The sequence below is a fragment of the Trichosurus vulpecula genome, chromosome 1, assembly GCF_011100635.1.
Source record: "Trichosurus vulpecula isolate mTriVul1 chromosome 1, mTriVul1.pri, whole genome shotgun sequence".
NCBI classification, from domain to species: Eukaryota; Metazoa; Chordata; class Mammalia; order Diprotodontia; family Phalangeridae; genus Trichosurus; species Trichosurus vulpecula.
Window position 1 is genome coordinate 337,812,872 of NC_050573.1, and position 26,458 is coordinate 337,839,329.

A 26,458-nucleotide genomic window follows, 5' to 3' on the forward strand; every position below is an offset into this window, starting at 1 on the left:
CTGAGAGACGTTGAGGAAGTAAGACTTCGGAACTGACCGGATACGTGAGGTGAGGAAAAGGGAAAGGTTGATGATGACCCTAAGAAGGCACATCTAGATAACTACAAAGATTGTGTTGCCCTCAACATAAATGAGGAAATTCAGAAGAAAGGTTGGGTGAGGGGAATGTTGATGGGTAAGAGAAAATAATGACTTCTATTTTAGATTTTAGACAATGGCTTCTATTTCTCTTCTAACTAATGCCTCATTGTAGTGTGGAATTCTTGAAGGTTATGTCACCAAAGGCTAAGTTCTAAATGATCCAACAACAGAAATTTAGGAATTATAGGAAGCTTGGAGATTGTCTCGAAATCTGTACCTCCTCTACAGCATTCCCTATGAGTAGTCACTCATAGCCACTTAATGACTGCTGGGAGGAGAATACAACTTCTCCTGAGGAAGCTGTATTTACTTTTGCATGGCTTTATTTCCTTTCCTCTCATTCACTTCGCAGTCTGGCTTTCTGACCATATCAACTCTACCAAATCTTCTCTCCAAAGTTGCCAACTGTTATATCCAAATGCCTTTTTTTTTTTTACTTATCTTTCATGACTTCTGTCTTGCATCTGACATTCTGACTTGCTCTCTCTCTCCTCTCTGGGTTGTTCTCTTCTAGTTCTTCTATCTATCTAAATGCTCCTTTATCAATCTCCTTTGCTCATCTTGGATTTTCCATATCATGTCCCCTGGGAATATTTGCCAAGGCTATGTCCTAGGTATCTGTCTCTGTCCCCCTTCCTCCCTCAGTCGGTGACCTCATCAGATCCCAGGGCTTTAATTATTACCTCACATGCAGGTGACTCACAGATTTCTATATCCAACTTCAGTCCTGCATCACTAATTGCCTATTGGACACTTCAAACTAGATGTCTCTGAGATATCCCAGACAAAACACCTCCAAGACAACTCATTATCTTTTACCCCAAACCTATCTCTCTTCCAAACTTGCCTATTTCCATCCAAGGCACCACAATTTTTCTAGTCTCCAGGTTTGTAACCTTGGTATTACTACGACTCCTCATTCTTTCTTAACCCATATATTTGATTAGTTGTCAAATGTTGCTATTTCTCTCACATCTAACATCTTCTCCCTTTTCACACAGTTGCTACTTTAACTCATACACCCATCACCTTTTCCCCTAGACAAGTTGCCCCCAAGTCTTTTGTTTTTGCCTCAAAGGCTTTCACTACTTCAATCCATCCTCCATACTGCTGTGAACATGATTTTCCTTAAGTACAAATCAGATTATTCTCTTACTCAATTAATGCTAATGGCTTTCTGTTGACTCTAGAATCAAATACAGGACAAAGCACACTGGATCTGTGGTTAAAGGAGCTAGGTTTGAGTTCTCTGCCATTTACCACTTTTGTAACCTTGAGCAAATCATTTAACCATGTTGGGGGTCAATTTCTTCATCTGTAAAATAAGAGATTTGGACTAGATCAGTGGTGTCAAACTCAAGTAGAAAAGTACACATGGGCAGCATATGGACTCAGAAAATCACAAATTAACATTATCTTTGTTAATCTATATTATATTTTTATTTATTTTATCAAATATTTCCCAATTATATTTTAATTTGGTTCCAGGTATGAGTTTGACAACTCTGGACTAGTTGGTGCTAAGATCTTTTCTGGCTCTAAATTTATAATCCTTGTTCAGTCATTTCAGTTGTGTCCAACTATTTGTGGGGTTTTCTTGGCAAAGATAATGGAGTGGTTTGCCATTTACTTCTCTACCTCATTTTATTAACAAGGAAACTAAGGCAAATAGGATTAAGTGACTTGCCCAGGGTCACTTAACTAGTAAGTATCCAAGGCCAGATTTGAATTCAGATTTTCCTGACTCTAGGTCTGGTGCTCTAACCATTGTTCTACCTCACTGCCTATAATCCTAGGTAGTGTTTACAGAGTTACAGGGTCATGAATTATACAAATTGAGAGGATACTGGTGGATTGTGATTCTCCTCTGATGGAGGAGTAAGTTCACAGAATCCACTAGAGCAAAGACTGTGTAGTCTGTGTTCTCAAGAAACTTACAATCCTGTATAGTCATGGAGACAAGTCTGATAAGAATATTCAATGGGATTGCTGCATGTATAGAGTTACGATTTATGTCTACTGTGAACTTTCAGTCACTATATCGGGCCGTCACTGTGAGCAGACCAAGAAAGAAGAGGTATACACCAACATTAGTTCTTCAGGTAGTACAGCTGGAGAATATAATCTCATCAGCTGCTGCCCCTCCCATAAACTATGATCCTAAGGATTATATTTACCAGCCGCACAGACTCCTCTGATGCTGGTGATATGATGGGCTGTCTTTCAAGGATTATGGAGATAAAAGTAAAACTAAAACTAAAAACTAAAATTGTACAATTCCAGAGCCAGGGCAATCAAACAGGAAATGGTGCGATGAGCAATTCCATTTCTGGGGTCTCTTTTTCTAATGGTCTTTTCTAAGAGTTTCCATTTTTCTCAGGGTCAACCCCTCTAAGACTGGTATAAGAGATATTGGTTCTTTCCCTGTATCCTAGGGAGACTGGGGACTTTGTCGGGGTGAGTGAAGAGGAGATGCAGGTAATCTGTGTCTAGATGTGACTGGTAACAAGAAACTAGGCAACTGCTTGGTCAGGATGTGAACCCCCCCGCCCCAGTGTAGGCTCTTGTCTGAGACAGTGATTGTGTGTTTTGACTGTCACTTTGGCTACACTGAGAAATATTTTTTTAAGAATAGGAAGGGATCAGAAAATAGTCCAGATTTGAATGACCAAGATTTGGAAAAGTATATCAGAGAGAGATCAGAATAGAATGGACAGACCCCAGTATGGCTATGATGAAATATAAGTGGCACATCAGAACTGGTACAATGTAGAAAGCTGAAGAATCTAAAAATCTAGGTGCGGGTCACAGGTAGGAAAGTGGTACATGTAAGGAAGTAGGAAAATAATAGAGAAGTTAGAGACTGGAAGCTTTGGGAGAAAAATCAAATCTTGATCAAGCTACAGTATTTTGATGTGAAAGTATTAAATGCGCTAAGGTTATCTAGATTGGTAACTGCAGAGTTGGCACTTAGAAGAGATGCTCATTGATGATAATTATGATGATGGCAAAGGTTATGATAACAGTGATATGAGGGAAGGAGAAAAGTAAAGCCTGGTTTAAAAAAAATTGAGTCCCACATGCAGAAAATGGACTTCTGAAAAAAAAAGGGGGGGAAATAAAAAGATATTTGGGGAGGTGTGAAATATTTTCAAAAAGCAAGGCAATTTAGGACTCCACAGATAAAGATTTCTGTGGACTTCCGAAAAAACAAAAGATAACCCTTTTTAAATGAACTTCACTTTGAATAACACGAATTTTTGAAAGTTAGGACCTTTAATGATGAAGAAAATGTCATTAATCTTGTAGGCACCTATAAGCAAGTTAATATTTTCCAACAAAGGCTTCTGAAAACAAAACCTATAAAATAATTCCATGTACTCTAGTGTGCAAATGATGCTTTTTAATGAGTACTAAACATAATCTTTAAGGAAGTCATATGTTAGATTAGCTTTAGTCAAAAGAAAAAAAAAACCTTTCCATTAAGATCATACTACTTTAGAAAGGCATACTGGAATTGTGCAAACTCAAGTAGAATAGAGAGGCCACCCAAGTCTCAAAGGCAAAAGGTCAGACATATAAAAAAGTAACTGCTAAATTCTTGCATTAACTACATAAACTTTTAGGAATTTGATTTACAATATGAATTTTCTGCAAAATACCAGTGTTTTCTTGAGCTAACATATTATCCATCATGGGCTGAAAAAAATCTTCCAGGATTGAATCTTCAATATCCTCATTATACCAGTAATGAAAAAACAGCAAATGACCCTACATGTATGGAAACTGAGATGTTAAAAGGAAATTATATTATTTTATTAAAGTAGGGACTCTGGGCATCTTCTTGCCTCTAAACCCCTTCACTTACCTTCCCTTACTCCCTCTCTCATCTTTTTCTTTGCTTTTTCCTTCTACACAATATATCTACAGATTCAGCATTTGAAGCACAGCTGCATCCACCGAGATTTAGTTTCTCAGGTTCCATGTACAAAGATATCCCTGTTCTAGGAAATTTTCTCTAGTTCCTTCACCCCACAGATAACACTACCCAGACTGCAAGGACTGGGATGACGAGAACACTGCTTCTTAGGGCTGTATTCAGCACATTATTTCCTGTTGCTTCCTAGTAGGGCTGCCAATCCACAAAAGCACCTTTATTAGGCCCTTTAAAAACTGCATTCGAGTGCCAGAAAGCCAAAAGGACCCTTTTTTGTCCCTTTATTTACTATCTTAAAAAAAAAACCCCAACTATCTAGGCCCTTCTTTCTTCCTTTTTAACAAAACAAACATTCAGCTTCTATTTTTTTTTGGTGGGGGGCAGGGGAAGTGACTAGATGAACTCTAAGGCCTAGTCCCATGCTACCATTCTGTGTTCTGGAAACTAAGTCATTTATTACCACTCCCTGTTCACACCAGCACAATAAGCAATTCACAGAACTTCAACACACAATAGTAATATTACATATGCACATTCTAAAAGCTAGAGATGCTAAAAAATTAAGAGTAAGTTCAAAAATGCTATCAATTTCAGAGACTTGATAATAGTGAGGAGAGCACACCCACATAAAATAAAGGGGCAATATAGTATGTAGTGGTTTTCAAAGGAAATGAAAAAAATATTTTTTTTTAAGAGGAAAAATCATGTTGGCAAATTTTATTTAGTCAGAACTTCCTGGATTTGGGAAAGATGTCACCTCTCCAGGTTCTAAGGCAAACACTTTTTAAATTTTTGTCTTTGAATTTAAAATGCAAAGAAGTAGAAAATGCATACACATTTATAATTGCTTATTTTATTTAATACTTACTAAGTACCTGCTGTACGCAAGGTATTATGTTTAGGTGCAATGGGAGATACAAAGATGAGTAAGAGAATCCCTAAATCAGCATTTCCTTTAGGGTGCCTACTTTTCCAGGGATGAAGAGTCACTTTGGGTTTATAATCATTATGTAATTAAAATCAAAGTATCAACTCTGTTGCAAAATTTAGAGAGAAGTTTTTTTTTATTTCCTTGGGACAAAGAAAGACAGATTGGGCCTTTTATGGTCATTGTATGAACCTTACAAGGTCACCTGTAGAAATTTCTAATTAGCTGTTGAAATTTTAGAATTTCAAACGGTCTTTATAGGAAATGGAGACTAAGCTAGTTTCTTTTTTTTCTCCTATTGGCAGACAGCAGGAATTTGGCTCAAACTGAGGGCCTGGAATTACACAAAGCCTAACTATAGTTTGGATCAGGGCTGTCCAAAATGTGACCTGTGGCCCCCATGCAGTGATTTATGTAGCCTGCCTACGAGCATAGAAATTTACATAAATGCTTTAGTAAACGAAGCTGAGCTACCTCAGAGCTCTCACTAAAATGGCAAATCAAAATACATTGTCTATTGTTTTAATAAAAACCTAAGTTGGACAGCCCTGCTTTGGATGATACACCAATCTGCTGGTTCCATGAGCCAGGACCCCAAAGAACCAAGTTTTTGCAAGAGCTGGTGAGAACTAATCCACATACTCCCTAATGCTCCTAGCACATTTATTACAATCACAGGAACATACGGGAATGAACTTCTTGACGATGAGAAAAAAATTAAGTAAATTCCTGTATTGCCTTGTAGTGCAGCCAAGGCAAAAGAGCCTGTGCACCATCCCCCAAAATGTTTGAAAGGGCCCTTCAAATAATAAACACTTTGGTGTTCATTGTCCTATGTTTAGCTGGAAAGGCTTTGGGAGAATAATGATTCCCTTGAATAGTCAGCACTGCGGAATGGCCAAACTTTCTGAAAGATTCCAGCCACTGTCAACCAAACCACAAGGAGACCAATCTCAGACAACGGAGAGACCCAAGAAAACGCCAAGACAGACAGGTTGTGATACATGAAAATAAGTTTACTTAGATTTGGCTGCAACAGAAAGAGATGAACCATTATTTTATCCTCTTTACCCATCCCTAGTATATCTGGATGATCCCTCTATTCAGGTTATTACTTTTCAAGCATATGAAATTTTGGAGATTAAAAAAAAAGTCTTTCAAAATTTACAGTGACAGTTTAGGTGATAGGTAATTTAACTATTTGGGAAATAGCAGTGCTTAGATTTTAAGATTAGTTCATATGAAGTCACACAGGAAAGTAGAATTCATAACCAATTTATTTCTAAAAGTCAGATCATCCAATCCCATCAATATCTTTATTAAAAGTAAAGATGTGTTTTAGATTCAGGGGAATCATCTTCGGATTTTTAAAGGGTTGAGCAACGCAGTTTTGTTTTTTTATTTAATAAACAGACACTGATGGGAGCTATTCTTTGAGGAGAAACAATACCCATTTTCATGATGGCAAATAAGAATCATGTGTTTCTTTATGAGATTGGATGGAGAATTCATTTACACTTAAAAAGGATTTCCTTTTAAAAATACATGGGAAATGGAAGGAATTATTTCAGATTATACAGTACCATAAATAGGGACATATTAGGATAAAAAACAAGAAAAGTCCTATAAGCCTAGAGGCAGCTAGTCAGTGCAGATATACAGAACACTGCACTTGAAGTCAGGAAGACCTGAGTTCAAATCCAGCCTCAGACACTTACTAGCTGTGTGACCCTGAGCAAGTCACTTAACCTCTGTGTGCCTTGGTTTCCTCATCTGTAAGATGGAGATAACGATGGTACCCATCTCCCAAAGTTGTTGTGAGGATAAAATGAGATAATGTTTGTAAAGTGTTTTTCAAATCTTAAAGTGTTCCATAAATGCTAGCTGGCTAATATAATAACTAGGGATGGTGACTTAGAAAGGGAAAATATAATTGCCTAAATTAGAATGTTGATGAACCACTCAGGCCATAATCCTTTTATAATGGTTGAACCTCATTTTCTGATTCCTTGAGTGATAGGGTACTAGTCATGAATGGTACTTGCCAAATAATTTTCTACCAAACCAGAAAAGATCCTCTCAGTTTTGACTCGCATCAATCTGTCATGACTTCCAGGGTTGGGTTACATGAAATAAGAACTTAAAAGGTCTGACAAGTTGAAAACAGGTTGGTTATAACACCTCAAGATTTATAATGAATCTAGAATATGAACATGATACATGAGTGATCTCTATATTACTATGGACCTGTTTGAACTTTTAATTTTTTGACCTTTTAGAAGTAATGTGGGAAAAACATTTAGCACAAATCTGATCAAGATATCAGCTACACGAGGACACGTGAATAAATTTTTTGAGTTATTTTAAGGAGTAAATTTCCTAAAATGGAGGAACTACCCTTTTCTGCCTCTCCTTCCCCTGTTCTGAATTGAGTGATAAAGACACTAAACAGAACTCATGGACTTCAGGGCAGCTCAAATCTCATAACTTAATCACAATGAAAAGGATATGCATAAAATCTGGGCTAAAATCTGGCCTAATGTTATAGCTATGGAGTGATAGCCAGTGCAGGTCCAGTTTATGAATTTTGGTAGAGCTGGGTTTTTTGTTTGTTTAGAAAAACTTTTTGGTAGGAAAAAATGTAACAATCAGGCTTTGTTTATGTTCTTAATAGAACACAGAACTACCTAAAAGACTTTCCCTTCTCTGTATTCTCCATTCTTTAGAGAAATATTCTTTCATTAAGCCCAATACCAATGATTTACACCCAGCAGGATATTATTCAGCCTCTTGCTAGCATGACTATTTATGGGAAAGGAAGCTCTAGAAACATGTAATAATTAACAAAATCAAATACCATGCTTATTGGAAGAGGTAGAGAGCAGATAATGGGATGGAAGCAAGTGGGAGGAAAGTAAACTCTTCAATTTTGCCTACCATACCATTTGTCTGGTTACTTGCCATTGTACCAAGTGTCTCATCAGACACGATAGGATAAAGGATAGCTGGGAATGGATGCATTTTCATTCTGATTAAGCTATATGTCTTTATCTTTTCATTTTAGGCATATATAGACTCTCAAGAAGTCACTTAGGGGAAAATGCTACCATGTTAACCTTTTTGGTTCTCTTTTTATAATCCATGGTGTTTGAGTTGGATTAAGAGATTTCAAAACTAAATTCCAAATTCTTAGAAAAATCTTTACAAATCTGGTGTTTACATACAGGGTAGAAAGGAAAGATGGTAGGAAGGAAGAAGAAAAAAGGAAGAAAACAAGTATTTAAGCTCCTACTAACAAGTATTTTTTTATTTGATCCTCATAACAAGTCTGGGAGGTAGATCCTCTTATTATCCGCTTTTTAAAGATGAGCGAACTGAGGCAAACAGGAATTAAGTGACTGGCCCAGAGTCATACTTTTAAAGGCAGGATTTGTATTCAGGTCTTTCTGACTCTGGACCCAGTGTTCTATTGACTGTGTCACTAGCAGCAACCTGGAAGGTACCAGATTACAGTGAGAAGTAGAATTCAGAAAAATCAAGCTGTGAAACCAGACCCAATTCAGGACTAGGATTCACCTGAACATTTCTGCCACTGTTAATATCTAGACTCTGATGACTTCTACTTAGCTTAATTATATATCTTTCACTAAATATCATTTCACAGACACTTAAAAACAAGAGTGGGCTAGTGATTAAGTACTCTTACTGTTCCTAATATTTGTTATATATAATTTTATGATCATTTAATGTGAATATTTAAAATAGTACACGGGGGTTTTTATAATGCTTTAATAAACACTTTGATTTAAAAGTTTGGGGAAAAAAATACCTCAAACATGAAGCACTTACAGATAAATAGCCCACTGGCGTGACTCAATAATTATACACTATATGTACAACTTTCCATAATAACATGTCTTGAATTTAACATTTAGTTTTTGGTACACAGTGCACAGCTCAGGGACAACTTTATTTTCCCCCTCTCAATTCTTATTTCAGTTCCATTGTGTTCAGTTTTACTTCCCACAGAGATTCACATTAGCAGCTTTTCAAGCAGAATGAGCTCAACTGTTCGCCATGTTAATTTCGTAAAATTACAAAAAGACATCCATACTAATTTATTTCTTAAAAAGTACACTTAAAATATAGCTTGAAATTCCTGAACAATAATAAATATGGAATTTTGGGGGAGAGATTTTAGATTCTTATTATACTTCTAGTATACAGAAACACACAGGTGACCATGGTTCTCTTGAGTGTTCTGGGAGTGTTTAACAATGAGCAGCATGTGACGGGGGTGATATTCTCCTGGCTCTGAATAGAATGCAGGAACCCTTTCAATCTGATCTATTAAAAGGCTGTCCTGCTGTCAAATCAAGACTTTTGAGCTTCTTAAAGGATCTAGTTTTGTGATATTGCTCACGTGCACTGGTGATACCTGTTTCCCTTTAGACTTTAAAAAAATCAAGTATACTTAGTTAAATTAGAAAAGTTTGATTTCTCAAAAATACATAAAAATTTTGAAAAATAACCAAACGAAAGAATCATTCCGTAATCTAAAACTGCCCCAAATAACAACTGCATATAATAGTTTAATAATACAATAATAGTTTAATTACCATCAATCAGTTAACTAAACAGGAAGCATTTATTAAGTACCTACTCTGTACCTGGCATCACGGAAGCTCTGGGGATGCAAAAACTCAGGTATAACAGCTCCTCAAGGAACTGATGTCGTAGTTTGTACAAAATAAACTTGAGGTAATTTGGGGAGTGAAACACTAGCAGATGGGAAGGAGGAGGAAAGGAGAATGCATTATGAGCTGGGTTTTGAAGGAAACTAGGCCAAGTGGATGAAGGAGGGCATTCCAGGCATCAGCAATAGTCCATGCAAAGGCATGGAGAAAGGAGATGAAATACCTGTTACATGTGAGAAACAGCAAGAACACCAGCTTGGCAGCTAGGTGGCTCAGTAGATAGAGTGCTGAGCCCAGAATCAGGAAGCCTCAAGTTCAAATCCAGGCTCAGACACTTAAATAGCTCTGTCTGCTTCAAGGGTACTCAACTATAAAGCAGGAATTATAATAGTACCTACCTCCCAGGGTTTTATGAAGATCGAACAGGACAATATTTGTAAAGCACGTAATAAGTACACTATCTGATACACAGTAGGCACTTAATAAATGCCTGTTTCCTTGGCTGGACCAAAAAGTTCACTCAGAGGAGTAATATATAACAACCCTTGAAAGGGAGATAAGAGATAGTTTATGAAGGGCTTTAAATGCAAAAAAGAGTAATTATTTAATTTTAAAAGAAATAGAAAGCCACTAGGGATTACAGAGTAGGGTAGCAACATGATCTATATAGAACTCAGAAATTTGCTTTTTTATAAAGTAAATGGCTTAAAGGCCCCTTGTTCTTGCTGAGTTTTAGAATTCCTGTCTTTGTTTTGCATATCCAAATAGTTTTAATTCCATAAAAATCTGAATATGGTATCATTGAGATTAATGGGTTCGAAGCATTATAATTCTCAGCACTTAAATAAAATTAGGAACCTATGGCATTTTACTGGGAAAAACAATGAACATAATGGACATTAAATCCTAGACTATTTATATTACTGCCAATGATGAGGTCCATATTTTTCAATCTTATTTTATAACCAATCTAAACTCACTGTTTTATTCCTAAGTACTTAAAAAAAGAAACTTTCCCCGCTTCTTTATGATTGTGCCCTTTTGACTTAGAAGGAACTTTTAATCCAGTGACTTGTATCATTGTTAAATTATCTGTAACTGCCTTTTAAAGAAAAGAGGGCAATTTGAGTTGTATTGTGAGAAACTTTTTTGTGCTTTAGTAAAATACAGTACACTTATTTAAAGCCCCTGTACTGGTAAGATTAGATTGGCAAGGTAGCAGCAGGCTTGAGATCTTATTTTATTTTCCAGCTCTTTGTTCCCTTCTTTTTGTCATGCCAAATTCAGCTCAGGCTAATCATTCCTTCAACGCCTCCAAAGTAAATTGTAGGTACTGTACTGTATGTAACCCAACAAAGGAGAAAAATTTATTATACCAAAACTCTGAGGATGTTAAGGCTAATTTCTTTAGAAACAGTAAATAGCTATTTTCACTTTAATTTTGTTATGTGGGATATATCTGGGCTTTAGCGATATGCATTCCATGAGAAATCAGAAAGAACATAGATGAAGCACACAATACAACAGCTATGGAAAAGTGGAAAGAAATACAGTACCCCATGGAGATGACCTGCCTTCTCACCCACAAACCTAGGAGGCCCAGATTCACAAACACTGATCATAAAAGTCCCTATTCGAATGCTGTGAATCTCTCCTGCTTCAGAATTGGACTTTGAAAGCAGCAGTTTGCCACCAAACAACTCAGTGTACCACTGAATTTCTAAATTGGTCCCACCTTTCAAACTGTGCTTCCCAGTGAGGATGGAGCCCAGGCTGGTAAAGGTCAGTAGGTGTCTCCAGTTTACTCTTCTAGGGAAAACAACTGTAGCTTCAGAAGGACAGAGGCCACCTTTAGCTAGAATTTGCCTTTCCTTGACTTGACTGATCAAAAAGAACCTACAATTGAGTTCTAATCCAACCCAAAGCCTAAGCAATCCACAAGACCGATAGGATCTAGTGGGCGAGATATGTGAATTTATCTTCTGGGGATCAGACATAGCTTGTGAACTGACCGTAACAAGCATTCAAACCTTTGGCCACTCTTTTGGGTTTCCTTTTCTCCTCATCTTCTATTCTCCCATCTTTGCCTCCTCCTCATTCCTCTTCTACATATTCACTGTGGCCTCCACTTAGTCCCTCTCTACCACTCTTTATTCTCTTTGTCCAACACCACACGCCCTACTCTGGAGTCACTTTCTTTCATAGTCTTGACCCTATAGTATAGTTGATCAAGTCAAATATACACAGTCTTCTAACCTTGAGTCCTGTGTTACTAAACCCCAAATGTCAGTGACCTCCAGCAACAACCTCCGCTCTTGCTCCCAAGCTACTGAAAGTTTATGGTGAAGAAGAAAGATGAGAAAAACAAAAGTTTAGTTGTTTAAAGATAAAAGACATTGTAACCTTTAACAAAAATTTTTAAATCGCAAAAACTTTAATCCTATAAGGAATTTCTTAGCTCCTTAATTGCTTCTGTAGAGATCTCACTTACATAATAATGGAAAGAGATTTGAACTTGGAATCTGGAGAGACTTGGGTTTTAATTCAATCTTGAATCCAACACTTACTAGCTGGGTAACCAATGGTCAAATAACTCAATATCTCTGAATCTCAGTTTCTTCATCTGTAAAATGGTGATAATAATATCTGTATTATATCTAATATTAGATATAAATCAATCAAATATAATATTATGTTAAAGTAGATGTAATAGCAATAAATGAGATAATGTATGTACAGTGCTTTATAAGCCTTAAAAAAGCACTGCATTTGGCTAAGTATACAATTATTATATATATTCAACAGATTATGACATTATGATCAAAAACTCACCACAACTTAGCAGAACTACAACCCTTAAAACTAAACAGATTTTATAACACATTTGGCAACTGGAAACTTTAATGTACAAGAAAATTTACATTAAAAAGGAAGTTCTATGATCAAGACTCAAGAGGATCATCTAGTCCACCCATGGACCTCCTTTATCAATCTAGTAAAACCTACTGATCCCTTTTTTAGATTAATATTTGTTGCCTACACATTTACAATGGAAGGAAAAGCTAAAGCTTAGTGAAAATAAAGATGTATTTTTTTTTCCCACCCAAATTCAGAGAACCCTGGGACCCATATTAAGAACCTGTAGTCTAGTCCAATACTACTCATTTCATAGATGTGGAAACTGAGGAGTAAAAGTGATTTGACCAAAGTGTCTCACATGACTGGGATTCAAGTCCAGGTCACTCACCTTCAGAACTAGCAATTTTCCCACTACATGTGCAAGACACCATTCCAGAGATGAAGCAGTAACTATTACTAAGAACCAGTATCTATTCTTTCACATCGTGTGTGTGTGTGTGTGTGTGTGTGTGTGTGTGTGTGTGTGTGTGTGTCTTGAGAAAGATACTGGGAGAAATAAAGAAGGGTAAAGACAGTAAAGGCATCTTAGAATCTAAAGGTCTACCTTTCTAAGAAAGACTTTTGAGAGGAAAACTATAAATAGTCATATCTCCATACTAACATATTTTTATAGAACACAGAAAGTATTTCTCAAGAGAATAATAATAAGGATAGCTCACATTTACATTGTGTTTAACAGTTTATGAAGTGTTGCAAAGGCCTCATGACCCTTTCACATTCTTGGCCCTTATTTCACGCTTAACACTTCTTATTGAAGAAAAACAAAAGTTGGATAATTCAGTTCTTTGTCCGGTTATTCAGGCATATAATAAAAAAAACACTGGTAAGTGTGTATTACAAAATTTATCCTGCGTATTCAGACTGTTCTGAGTGCTATCTTATTCTTGGGGTCCTGTCTAGCTAATTTGTATTGACTACCTCTCAAGTCTGTAGTAGTTACCCTATTAGTCCAGAACTGAATAAAAATTGGAAATAAACCATAGCTAAATATGTTTAAAAATAACTCTCAAAGAGACTTTTCCCCCCTTTCAACACTAAAAGCTTTTTGACTAAGTTAGGAATGAACTGTTTATATAAGAGAGGTGACTTAGCATTCTCCCTCTCAATCATATTTCTGTATTTAGATTTTCTATAATCTGTTTAACTCTTTCATATACAGAGTTTAACAGAAAATGCTTTTTTTTACATGAGAAATAAGCATATTTTTGATCAGAAAGTCATAATAAAAAGGAAATTTAAAATAAACAAAAGGCATCCACAAAACATTTGTTAAAAAGATCACATCAGTAGGAATATTAAAAAAACAAAAAGCCCTACAAAATCCTTTGGTGAGTTATGCTAAATCATTTGGGACACATTTATCAAACGGGAGAATTTAAATTCTCATTTATTCCTTAAAGTTTTTTTTTTCTTCCCATAAGATTTTATTTTAACATCACAGTCACTTCTGCATAATATTTGCTTTTTCCCTACCCTCAAATGTAATCCTCCCCTGATAACAGAATAACTCTACTTAAATTTTAAAGGGCATAAGAGAAAAAAAAAGTGTCATGAATAAAGCAACAATAATCTAAAATACATATAGAAGTCCGATACTGGATCTAGTAGCCACTTAATAAATGTGCGATGAATTGAATCCATCTCCAGACATATACCTACATATACCGACATCATTTGATTTTCAAATCAACTCTATGAGGTAAGTACTTTATGTATTTTTATCTATTGCCATTTTACAGATGCGGAAAATGACCCTTATAGAGATTAAGTGGCTGGCTCTAAATCACAATGCAAGGTAAAAGATGAAACTAGAATTCACACTCAAGCCTCTTGATGTCAAGACCCATGCTATATAGGAAAGTTGGAATGATATGGGGAATGCATAACAGTGACAAATATAAACTTAAAAAATACAAATCTTATTTGATATAGTTGGATTTAACATCACTCTTCTTTTAGCAGGTTAACTTAAGAAGGGAACTGGCACTCTTTTTTAGTTCAGTTCCCAAGGATTACAAAGACAATGTGCAACTTTAAAAAATCTTTTTCCTTCTTCTAAGAGGTAAACCAAACAGATGACTATGTGTGTTCAAGTCCTGGATGATGGCAAAGATGAATGATGCTCTGAGCATATGGGGAATTTCACCGGAAATTAAGATTTGTACTCTAGTTTTTGGCTCAAATCTCAAAGGTCTCAACCTTTCTCTGGAGCCTCCTGGGGAAAAGTGCAGCCAAACTAAACCCACTCCTTACTGAGGTGGCAGCAAATCCACATTTAAGTCCTGAGGGATCAGGGATTGGGTTGGGCCTGGAGGCAGAGAAACTGAGTTTAACAGATAAAGATCTCAGCTGGCTTGCTAAGCACTGCTAGGTCTATAAACATGCAGGCTAGCAATTCAGTAGCCTTACGGAGGTCAGTGAGGAGGAGGCTTGACAGAGGTGAGCCACAGTGACATGAATATGGGTGAATTTGTTGAAAGCTGAGGAAGTAAACAAATTTTTTTAAAAAAGAAATTAGAGTAGTCCAAAACAAATATCATTAAGTCAAATGAGGCCAAGTATTTTTTAGTGCCTTTGGGAAGAAAAACAAGTCTCACATATACAAGATAGAACATAACTGACTATCTGTTGGCATGGTTGTAAAAGGTTCGCAAGTACCAAGCTGATTGTTGGTGTATCCTTAGAGTATAGAAAGTAAGTATGACATTGGGATGATGAAGCATAGTAAGATTTTTATGTAACATTTGCACTGTTTAATTCTCGATTAATGCTAGTTTGGCTAACCATTTCAGTAACTTGTCTATTTGAAGGCTTCCATAGCCAAGGAGGAATACTGAAGACTTGGAGAATTATCAAAGTTTAGATAAGCAATGAGAGAGGCTTAACAGCACTGAGAAGATTTAATATAGGAGAGGGAAGACTGAGGGTCTTAGGTGATTGTCTCTACCAAGAGAACCAAATTAAACATTATCCTTCCTGTGCATACACTTGGAGTGAACAGAATCATTATTCACTGAATGGGCCGAATCAGAGATTTTTAGAATTGGAAGACAGGAACTTGGGGGATCATTCAAGACAATGCCATCATTTTTCTGATAAGAATACCAATGACCCAAGAAGTTAAATGCAAATTAGTGGTAGAGCCAAGTCTAGGATCCACATTCTCCATACCCCAAGTTTAGTACGTTTTCCACCAAGTGTCAGCACAGTATACTATTTTAAGGTCATTTGGAGGCTTTTTTTTGGTAAATTCTTTTATTCCCCTTTTGTAGGAACTTAAAAATCCCAGGTGATCTGGTATAAGGAATATTACATGGAAATGAACAAATATGAATATCTCCCAACTTAAACCAAGGCAAAGTTGACTTTAAATTTTGCCAACAAACAAAATCTTAACAAAAGCATTCTTTATCGCCTAAAAATACTGTTTATAGTCATGAATAAAGAAATTCAGAAGAGGAATTTGTAAACTATCTTAAGGGATTGATTCCTGTTTTCTCCAAAGTGGAGATGGTCTTTAGAAGATTAACAGTAACAATGTCAAGATCCTATCCAGAGCTTCAATGATGGGAAACTCATTATTATCACACATATTAAGAACTCACTATTTATTGGGTCAAGATTTTTTGTTTCATTAATCCTGCCTAAGCAAGAAAGACTCTTCCTAAAGGAATCCCAACAAAGACTTGCCCATGGCCCTACTGTCTCTTAGCTCAAATCTAGAATAGGACTCTTCTTGCCTACAGTTGGAGATGGTTCCTTTAACTCACCTATTATTTTGAGTCAAACTATTCTGAATCTTGCACTAGCTTTCTCAGCTGTGGGGTACCTTACCATCAAAGTTCATTAAGATGTTTATGTTTCAGTTGCCACAGATTTTTAATGTTAATTTTTTAAAGAATATAAGAGTCATTTCTATGACTTATGATATAATTTTGTGATTTCTTCTTTCCAGAGGAGACATTGCTAAAGTTCAGTAATTGAGACTCAGTATGGAATACATTGGAATGGAAGAGGACCTACCTTACTCAAAAGAGACATGTTAGAAAGGGGGGGTAGTGGAGTTGCATTTTTTATCAAAAGATATTCTCCTATATGGATATATAAGGAGTGTTGGGGAAGGGTGGGGCATGATGGACAACATTAATGGAGGAAGAAAAAGAAATCATATTGTGGTAGGAGCATATTATAGACCCCACTGGCACAAAGGGAAATGGATAAAATTTTTATAGGGTCACATGTATGGATCATGGAGGGACAGCAAAGGCCATCTAATCTAACCCGTTCATTTTACAGAAGATGAAATCGGGACCCAGAGAGGTCACGTGACTTATCTACCTTCACACATGTAGTATGTGGCAGAGTTGAATTTGAGCTCAGGTCCTCAGAATCCAGGATCCAGTGCCCTTAGCAGACAGCAAAGTCAGCAAAGAGGCAGGAAATAGTAATAGATTATCCTTTCAGCTGCTGGCAGCCTCTGATTACTAAAAGCAGAGTAACTGGGAAATGTCAGACTTGAAAAGTTGCTGATTTCATCCTTCAAAAGTGACAAGGGGAAGTGCTTTTCTGGAACTGCCTCTGCCTCCCCCAGACTTTGGCAAAGATGATTTCTGAAGAGGCCAGAAAAAGACCAGGTGGATTTTGTGGCCAAAAGCTTTGACTTCTAATAGGAGAGTCAGCCCCAGAGTGATGGAATGCTCTCAGTTAAGAGAAGTCCCAGCCACACAAGCTAAATGATTCTAATGTGGAACAAAAGCAGGAGCTGTCTAAAGAGAAGGCCATGGCTATACAAGAAACCCACTGAGGAACAAAAATTTTAAAAAGACACACAGAAGATGGAAGCTACTGTTTTATATTCATCCCCAGTTTGGCAGGTAATGAAGGACGAATACCGAGTTGCATAATATTGTAAGAATAGTGTCAGGAAGCATAAAATATAAAAACTGGGGCTTCTGATGAATGAGGAAACTGAAGCACAAGAATGATAAGTGACTTGCCCAGGGTTACATAGGATTTACATAATAGGGTTACAGAAGGTAGGATTTGAACTCAGGTCTTCCTAACTCTATGTCTCCGGTGTCTTATCCACTATGCTATGGCCAGTGAGCTACATTTCAATTCCTTGCAATTTTGAGAACAGATTATTAAAACGATAGCTTGTGAATACTAGGTTAGATTAATTTCATTTTCTGGCTTTGTATCTCTGGCACCTAGCAAGTGCTTAATAAATTCTTATTTATCGACTGATTAAGAGCCAATGTGGCTTCAATAAAAACAGGTCATGACAAACATTTCTATTTTTGAAATGATTACTAGATTGGCAGATTAGGGTAATAAAGTGGACAAAGCCCATCTGGATTTCAGTAGGGCAGCTAACGAAGCCTCTCATGATATCCTTTCCAAAGACATGAAGAAACAGGAACTAGAATAGGAATACTTAGGTGGTTTTGCAGCCAGTCAGAAGAACCACATGAAAAGAGTGATGATGATAAATGGACCAAAGGCAGTCTGGAGTGTCCCTCATGGTGGAGCGTTCTAGAGATTAGTCTGTGGTCCAGTGTTACTTACATTTTTATTGATGACTTGAATAAAGGTGTAGATCTACTTATGAAATCTGCAGATGACATAAGGTTGGGAAGAAGAGCAAATACACTGGCAGACAGAATTAGGACGCAAAAAGTTCTTGACATTCCAGGACAATGGGTAAAATCAAATAAGATGAAATTTACTACAACAATTGGAAAGTCCTAAAGTTAGAATTAAGAAAAAAAGTTACTGTCCAGAAACAGGATGGGGAAGATTTTGCTAGACTATTTCATGTGAAAAGAATGAGTTGTTTTTTTTTCTTACAGGACAATATATCCCATCCCTGAGTGGGAATTATCTCTATAATATATCTGAGAAGTAATAACCCAGCCCCCATTAAAGAATTCCATAGATGTGAAATTTGTCATTTACTAAGACTGTCTATTTCACTTTAGATAGGTCTTATCCTTAGGAATGTAATTTTTTTAAAGGAGGTCAGAATCTGCCCCTCAACAACCTTGAATCTAGTTCTCTACAACTAGTTCCTTCTAGTTTTTTACATTCTTGGGCCAAGATGAAAAAGTCTAATGTCTTTTCAATCATTCAAACATCTTGGAAGACACTGCTACTTCGTCCCCACCTTCCTCACCCTCTCTGCCAAGTTTTCTCTAATCCAGGTTAAATATCTTTATTTCTTTCTACTGATCTTTGGTGTATCAGGCTTCAAGTCAAGGAGTTGCTGAGCATCAGAGGAAGGTATAATGTCACAAAGGAGTAAGAAATTTGTTATAAGGGCAGTTCCAGAAGATACCTGCTTATTTACAGCTTATTGTTTCCTACCTTTGTGGTTAAAGATGCCCTCCATCTCCATGCTGCTTCTAGAGTGGGCAATACAAAGGGAACCACAAGGAACCAGGCCTTCTGCAGCAGGGGACCGATCAGTGGTTCGGACAAGACACCAATCAGGCTTGTCATGTGGCCTCTCCAAAACTTCCACCGTCTGGCCCCGGCGGATGGTCAGTTCATTGCTGTTACATGCTGTGAAGTCATGGATCACTACTGTCAGCTCACAGCCACCAGACAGCTAGGAAAGAGAAAGAGGAGAAAAGAAGTGATCAGACATGGTATGTTCTCTGGCAGGCAACTTTTAGCATCTCCAGCAACAGACTCTGGGCTAGGAGTTCCGGTTTCCATTCTCATGAACATAACTTCTGACCTTAGGAATTCTTGAACTCCAGGACACTTTTCCTTTTAGAAGTATTCAGATGATGATTTTCATATTGATGTCTTACCAAAGGTTTTACCACCAGTAAGATCCCATTCTAATGTCTTATTGTGGCCTAAGGGAGCCCCTCAGCTCCCAAAGGCTGGACCATATGAACTCAAGCGCTGGCAAGTCTGAACATCCTAGAAATACTTTGCATATTTTGATAGGTTTTGAGTTTGTTGTCAGAGGACCAGCCAAAACTAAGTTGGGAGAGGCAAACAGGTTGGTTTTGGAGAGGTAAATTTTGATACAATAGCAGATCACAATAGCAGTCTACCAAACTGAAATGGGATTGCCATCTTGGCTGACTGAGAAAGTACTCACACTGAGGAAATTTTACATCCATGAAGCATTCAGAATTATTATTTGATAGTACTTTTCTGTTAAGGATTCTAAAACCTTTTGTGGTTGAGAAAGTTCAACTGATAATATTTCCAGCCTCTGAAAAGTATAGATAACTTTAGTTTAAGGTGATAGAGAAAGGATGTAGAAAGTTCCTCATTGTTATGTGACAGAGATCAAAAGTATTTTTCAAAAAAACAAATAGGAATAGAATCATTTCCTGTGTTTTCCCAAGCTGGCTGAAGATGGAACGCTTTGGCGGATTTCTCTTTTAAAGAGCTTTATTCAATAATTTAAGGCTGATGCATGGGTGTATGTTTATTTATATAAGATATAGACAAGCAATTCAATTCAATAAACATTTATTAAGTACCTAATATGTGCCAGGCACTGTGCTCAGCGCATACACACTCCAGTGTTTTCTGGAGGTGTCTTGCTCACAGTACATGACGTTCTCTCCCTTGATTTCTTTAAAAATGAATATACTGGGTTCATACCATACCTGGCAGAAAAAAATTTGGTTCAATCTTTACACTACCAAGTCAATAACAGATATTCCTTTATCTTCTGTATCTGGGACCTAATAGAGGCAACTGATGACTGTTACTTGGTGGTTAGAATTTTATATCGGAGGCTCACTATCTTTCTTGGAATGACAAATTACATGTATCCATGCTATAAATGCAGAAAACGAAATAGCCTTTAGAACTCAATCAGGTACCTATATGAGAATCAGAGCCTTCTCACAGACCAAATCGATGCCTACAACCACCTGGACATAAGAATGACACATAGAAACCTAAGAACAACTTTTAAAATAGATGTTGCCACACCAAATATTCATCATTCCCAAACAATATGGGATGAAGACCTTTCAAAATATAGAGATAAATGACAAATGATCCAAATTAGGTAGGAATGGGATGAGATACTGGAGTTGCACTGAGGATGCTTTTCATGAAATTTTATCTTAATATTTTTATTTAACTACAAAAAAGCAGTTATTTTATTCATCTGGGCAGTAGAACATTACTATAAAAGAATAATGATAGTGAGCTGTCCCATCAACATTTCTATATGCACTCCAATGAACAATTTGAGAAGAATGAGATAATAATAATGATATAAAAAATAAAAATAATGGCAGCATGAGGCTCAACTGGGCTTCTTTGGAAATGCACTTAAAATATACTCAATTTAAGGACAATGGTACTGTCTTCCTGTAAAACAGCTACCTAGAGAAGGACATCAAAACAATCACATGACCAGACAGTAGACTAAAGATGGTTTTTTTTTTCTGCTCTGTACCCTCTTACAGTGTTTTTGCAACGTATAGAAGATTGACTGTTTGTTATATAAGAGAATATAATGCCACTCTTCACTCACAGGTCTGAGGACTTAGTGATGGTGTCTGAGATATTCAGATATTTTTCAAATTCTAAAAAGACAAGTCTTTATGTCAATGCCTCTCCTGACTGCAGTAACTAATACAGGCATGTTACCCATTATGAGAGTTATCTCATAGTTTTGCGGTTTTGATCCTGGTTTGCATTGTTATGTTCACCGCTTACTAACATGATGTATTATAATGAGGGGTTTAAGTTTCAAGGCAGTATAACTTTTTTTTTTTAAAAGACAACAGAAACTACCTGGTTTGAATTATTTAGATTGGAGCAATTTTTCACTAATAGGGGTGAGTTTGTATAAAGCAATTTTTGGGAAGAGAAGGCTGCTTATGATTAGCATGGATAGATGATACAGAGAGTCCTCTCCATGAATAACTTTGCCTCAAGGATCTAAAGTTTTGTGTGCTAAAGATCAGTTGCGAGTGGGTGTCTTTGGCCAACTTTCTGTGAGGAATTTAAAAGAAGGACATGGAGGAAACCATTCTAATAAAAGCCATTTCTTTGTACTTTTATGAACCAGATGCACTCAAATTATTATGAACAATCACATCCCACAGGCTCATTCATTCAGGAACCTCACAAAAGTGTCTTGTGAATTAAAGTGGGTTTCACACAGAGTTAACAAAAAAAATTTTTTTTTTACTTGGTAAAAGAAATTAGTAATGGAGACATTTAAAGTGCTGGAAGTAGCCACAAAAGAATGACTTCTAAGCACAGCCAGTACAATTCCCAAAATAATGCTATTGTACATCCCAGATCATCACCCCCTCACATTTTCTTCTATGTACAATAATCTCATGTAGTTTAAGGCTAATTAGCAGCTACCTTACCAATAATAAGACACTGTTTCCTCACACTTACACTCAATTTTGTATGTGTTAGTCCAAATATAAAGGAACACGGTGAAGGTAAGACTTACTTAGAGTTTAAAAGAGAACTATTTCAACATTCACTTAAACATCTGAGATCCTAGCAAGAACATCAGGTGGGAAGGTTTCCCAAAATCAGTAATTACGATATCTTCTCAGGTCCAGATTTTGTTTTTGCTCATTAAAAGGAGAAGAAAAACACTGGTAGAAACAAATCTTGCATTGAGAGCAAGATTTATCACCTGTCCACCCAACTCCTCTTTCTAGACAATGTATTCTAGAACAAACATACTAATACAAGAAGAATTCAATACAAGAATTCTTAAACATATCTAATGAATGAACTAGTCATTCAGTTATGGAAAATCTATGAGCCTAAATAAAAAGAATAAAGTTGCTGGCTCGCAATCAGGACCTAAATGTGAGGTCAGTAGACCTGTATAGGTCAGGTAGAGGGTAATTAAGAAATACAGGGCAGTATGTACTGAATGAGCAGGTCTGAGTCAGGGGCAGATTTCCTTCCTGTCTTCAAGACAGTAAGATAAAAATGACCAGAACATGACAAATTTACTTCTTGTTGTATTTATAAGTACCAAAACATGTCAAGTAGATACTGTCACATGCCAGGTGCCTACTGTAATTTTTTTTTAGGACAGAAAACTGGACGTAAGCTACAATTCAGAGAGCCAACTGTACAGTGGATTTTAAATAGTTTCACCATTACTTGCTCTTTCAATTCTAGTCTGTTCTACATGTGTTGTTCTGGAGCAGGAAGAGCCTTGATACTGGATGAACAGACACCCATGAGTCCTGCCACTTACCACAAAAATGATCCAAATGAAGAAAGGACTAGGATGATTTACTGTCCTTCCAACTGTATATCATAGTTTGGACAACAGGACTTAGTTTTTCCTTTGTGAAAAGTTTGAACAAACTTTAAGTTACTATGGACCCCATTTAGGAGACTTTATGATATTATAGGGAGAGAATCAGCACCATGGCATCTAAAGACAGGAATATCTACAACAACTTTTTTATTAGTGAAAAAAAAAAAGAATCCCTCTCTTCCATTTAGATTCTGCATTCAATATTTTCTATGATGGTAGCAAACACATTTGGTGCACACATGTCCCTGTTTTATGCCTTGCTTGACGTTAGTAATAAGAGGTTCAATGAACAAAGTTATTTCTATCTCTATATCTTTCAAGTGCTGCTAGGTGGCATATTGGATAGAGTGTCGGGCCTGGAGTTAGGAAGACTCATCTTTCTGAGTTAAAATCTAGCCTCAGACACTTACCAGTACTGTCACCCTGGGCAAGTCACTTAACTCTGTTTACCTCTTTTTCTTCATCTATAAAATGAACTGGAGAAGGAAATGGCAAATCACTCCAGTATCTTAGCCAAGAAAGCCCCAAATGGGGTTAGGAAGAGTCAGGCATGACTGAACAACCTATCTTTCCAGGAATCTTGTATGATTTTGACAAATGTGGAGGACACTTTTTAGTAGTACCTTTAAGAGAGCATTTTGCTTTATTAAATCAAATGCTTTTTAAATAGTAAATAATAGCTAGAGTAGGACTGTGTATTCTTTGTCACAGTCAATTCTATGATTATAAGACTACTGAATATTATCATTTGCAAAAAAAACAACAACAAACTACCTGTTCTTTCCTCATACTCTTATCAACGATATCCTGGACACCTGTGTAGATTATTCTCACAAGGTGTAGAAAAGAGAATGTAGGTATTAGGAAAGCAGGGTTAGTAGTTATTACTATCTTGAATGCCTTTTTCATTAGTGATGATGTCCGAGATATTTCCAATGCATTTTGGTAACCTCTTTCTCATATATCTTGAGATGTCAGATGTCTCTGAACATCCTCAAATTTGTACCACTTTCAACAAGGTCCTCCTCTGAGTGTGCAAGGTTTGGTTCAGCTACTTTTATCAACACTTTGGTTTCTTCAGTGCCATTTCCAGATTCTCCTATATCTTAGAGTCTAAAATGTGCAACCTATGTTATCATTGACTGACAAAATACTTTGTTACAGTACCAGTTAAAGATTATTCTCACCATTTTTGGTTCATGCTCTCCTTTCATTTTCATACTTAAACGTTTTTGGGATGAGTTAGCTTAACTGAATCACTCAACAAGTTTTCTGTATATTTTTTTCTCTCTAACACTTCTTGCTGTTTGATGAGGTAATAGTTTTCATAATAGTTGACCCTCCTTCTATATGTGAGATTTTATAAATCAGTTTATACTCTTCAACAACACCTGGCTGCCATATTTACACACTTAGCAAGGAAATCGAAAGTTTGCCACTCTGGCACATTTTTAAGCTCTTCCTGGCTTTCCCACCATGGCAAACAATTGACATCAGTTAATCTATCTCAGGAAATCCTGGTAATCTGGGTTGATATCTGTTCTTTTATCCATTACCCATTTTGCAACTAAACAGCTTTTAAAAATAGTTCTGGTTGGAGCTGCTTTAATTATATAGCATATCTATTTTTCTGTTTGTAATTTTATTATGGCTTTTTATTGATATTATGTAGTTTCTACAAATAACCCTGCACTCCTAAAAGTACATTTGCCTAATACTGCAACAGTAGGTGCCATTACCATTTGTATAACTTACTATTAACAAGTAAAGAAGGATGTATGATTTATTTCGAACAATTTTGAACCAACATTGCTCACTGTATGTAGCCTGTGTTTTGTTTCATTTTTATTATTTTAGACTGCTTATTTACATTTAAGCCACTGAGTATATGATTCTCTTGGCTCTGTTTTCTTTCTTCTGTGCACCAATTCATATAATTTTTTTCCACGTTTCTCTGAATTGTTTATATTTGTTGTCTGCTATGGCAACCAATCAATTCTGATTTTTTGCTCTTTCAACTTGTTACTCATTCTGACCTGTATGTACACTGATAACTAATTTGGAAAGGACTCCCATATTGGTAACTAGTCATTTTCTAACTCTTAAGGGAGCCAATTCATTTTTTTGTGGTATTATGCAGGACTCAACATGTTCAGTGCCTCCTAGATCTCTTCTTGAGGTACTCATGATATACAGCATGTGCTTTCTGCATAATTTGTAATTCTTTGCCCTCTTTCTTTTCTTAATCTTGAGCCTTGTTTTCCTACAAAAATCCTATGCCCACTTCTGGATTGAACTCACTAAGTGTTATTGCATATTTAATTTGGAGAGTCTCATTGAGTTCTTAGTAGAATTCTCCTACCCCCTCATCCTGTGAACAGATGTTGGCACATAAGCAGCAATTATCTTCATGGGTGGTCTTTTGGCTTATACTCATCCTGAGCAGCGCAAGATGAGATGACCAAGTTTCCCATGAAATGATTTCTCTTGTTTCCTTTGGATGTACAATAAAAACCAACTCTGCCAACTCCTTAATTCATCTCTTAGTCGAGAATCTGTGAGCCATTGTTTCATTTAGTTACAACTTTCTTTTCTCCTCATTTGGGTTAGAGTAAAAATGTCATTATTGATGTGATCGGGGGTCTCCCATTTAGAGTACCAACAATCGAGTTAACGTCTGTAGATGGTTTCTAAACTGAGATTCCTAGTAGCCGTGCCCCACTTTCTGTCACTACATTACAATCACTTGAAGAACTGGAAATAGACCTGCACAAGCCCAAGGGGCTATGTTGTCTTTGTTAGGTGAGTCATCAAGAACAAGCATTCACCATCTAGCGGCCTGTGTCCTAGTGAGGAGCTTCTCTGTATCTCCCACAGGACAATCTAGCTTAATAAATAAAGTACTAATATTTGCTTCAATTAACAATACGTGCTTTTTTATGAGGACTTTCTTTTTTTGTTCTTTTAGGTAGAGGGATGGAGAAAAAATACTTATTAATTTTAAAACTTCGTATATTCTGATTAAAAAGTAAGAGAAATGCAGGGATAGATTTCCAAACAAACGACTGAAATTTTAAACAAGATATTTGTATTTAAAGAGGTCAGTCCTCTGCTGTTCAGGAAACTCAGTTTACTCAAGGGTTCTGAATAGCCACGTTTGCATTTTATTTTCTGAAAGACTAATGGAGAACATACAGAACAGTTATTCATAAGTGAGAGTTCCTGACAAAGGTGAAGATTCAGGTTCCTCTGTTTTATGCAATTGGTTCTTCCTAATTTTACCCCATAAATGGACTAATTTTTATTTCAATTAAAGAAACACCATTGCTCCATCATGCTGAATGGATATTGGAGAAAAAGAGACACTTTCTTTCCAGACTGTAAAAATTTCAAAATTGAGCTATATTTAAAGATTTAGTGGTCTGATAGTGACCTTTAAAATTAAAATGTTTTCAATTTATGTAAAGCAACTGGGCCAATCCAATCAAGTTCCTTGATAAAAGGAAATTTTTTTTGTTGATATTTTAAAAATTACATAA

At 36.5% G+C, this 26,458-nt stretch overlaps 1 protein-coding gene across 1 annotated transcript in view; it reads right to left on the minus strand.

Moving 5' to 3' along the window:
• The window catches only part of TRIO (trio Rho guanine nucleotide exchange factor), a 288,299-nt gene that overhangs the window by 77,468 nt on the left and 184,373 nt on the right, over positions 1-26,458 (minus strand). The window contains exon 33 of the mRNA XM_036745208.1: positions 18,989-19,232. Coding sequence (XP_036601103.1) covers positions 18,989-19,232 — 244 coding nt within the window. The remainder of the gene's footprint in view (positions 1-18,988; positions 19,233-26,458) is intronic.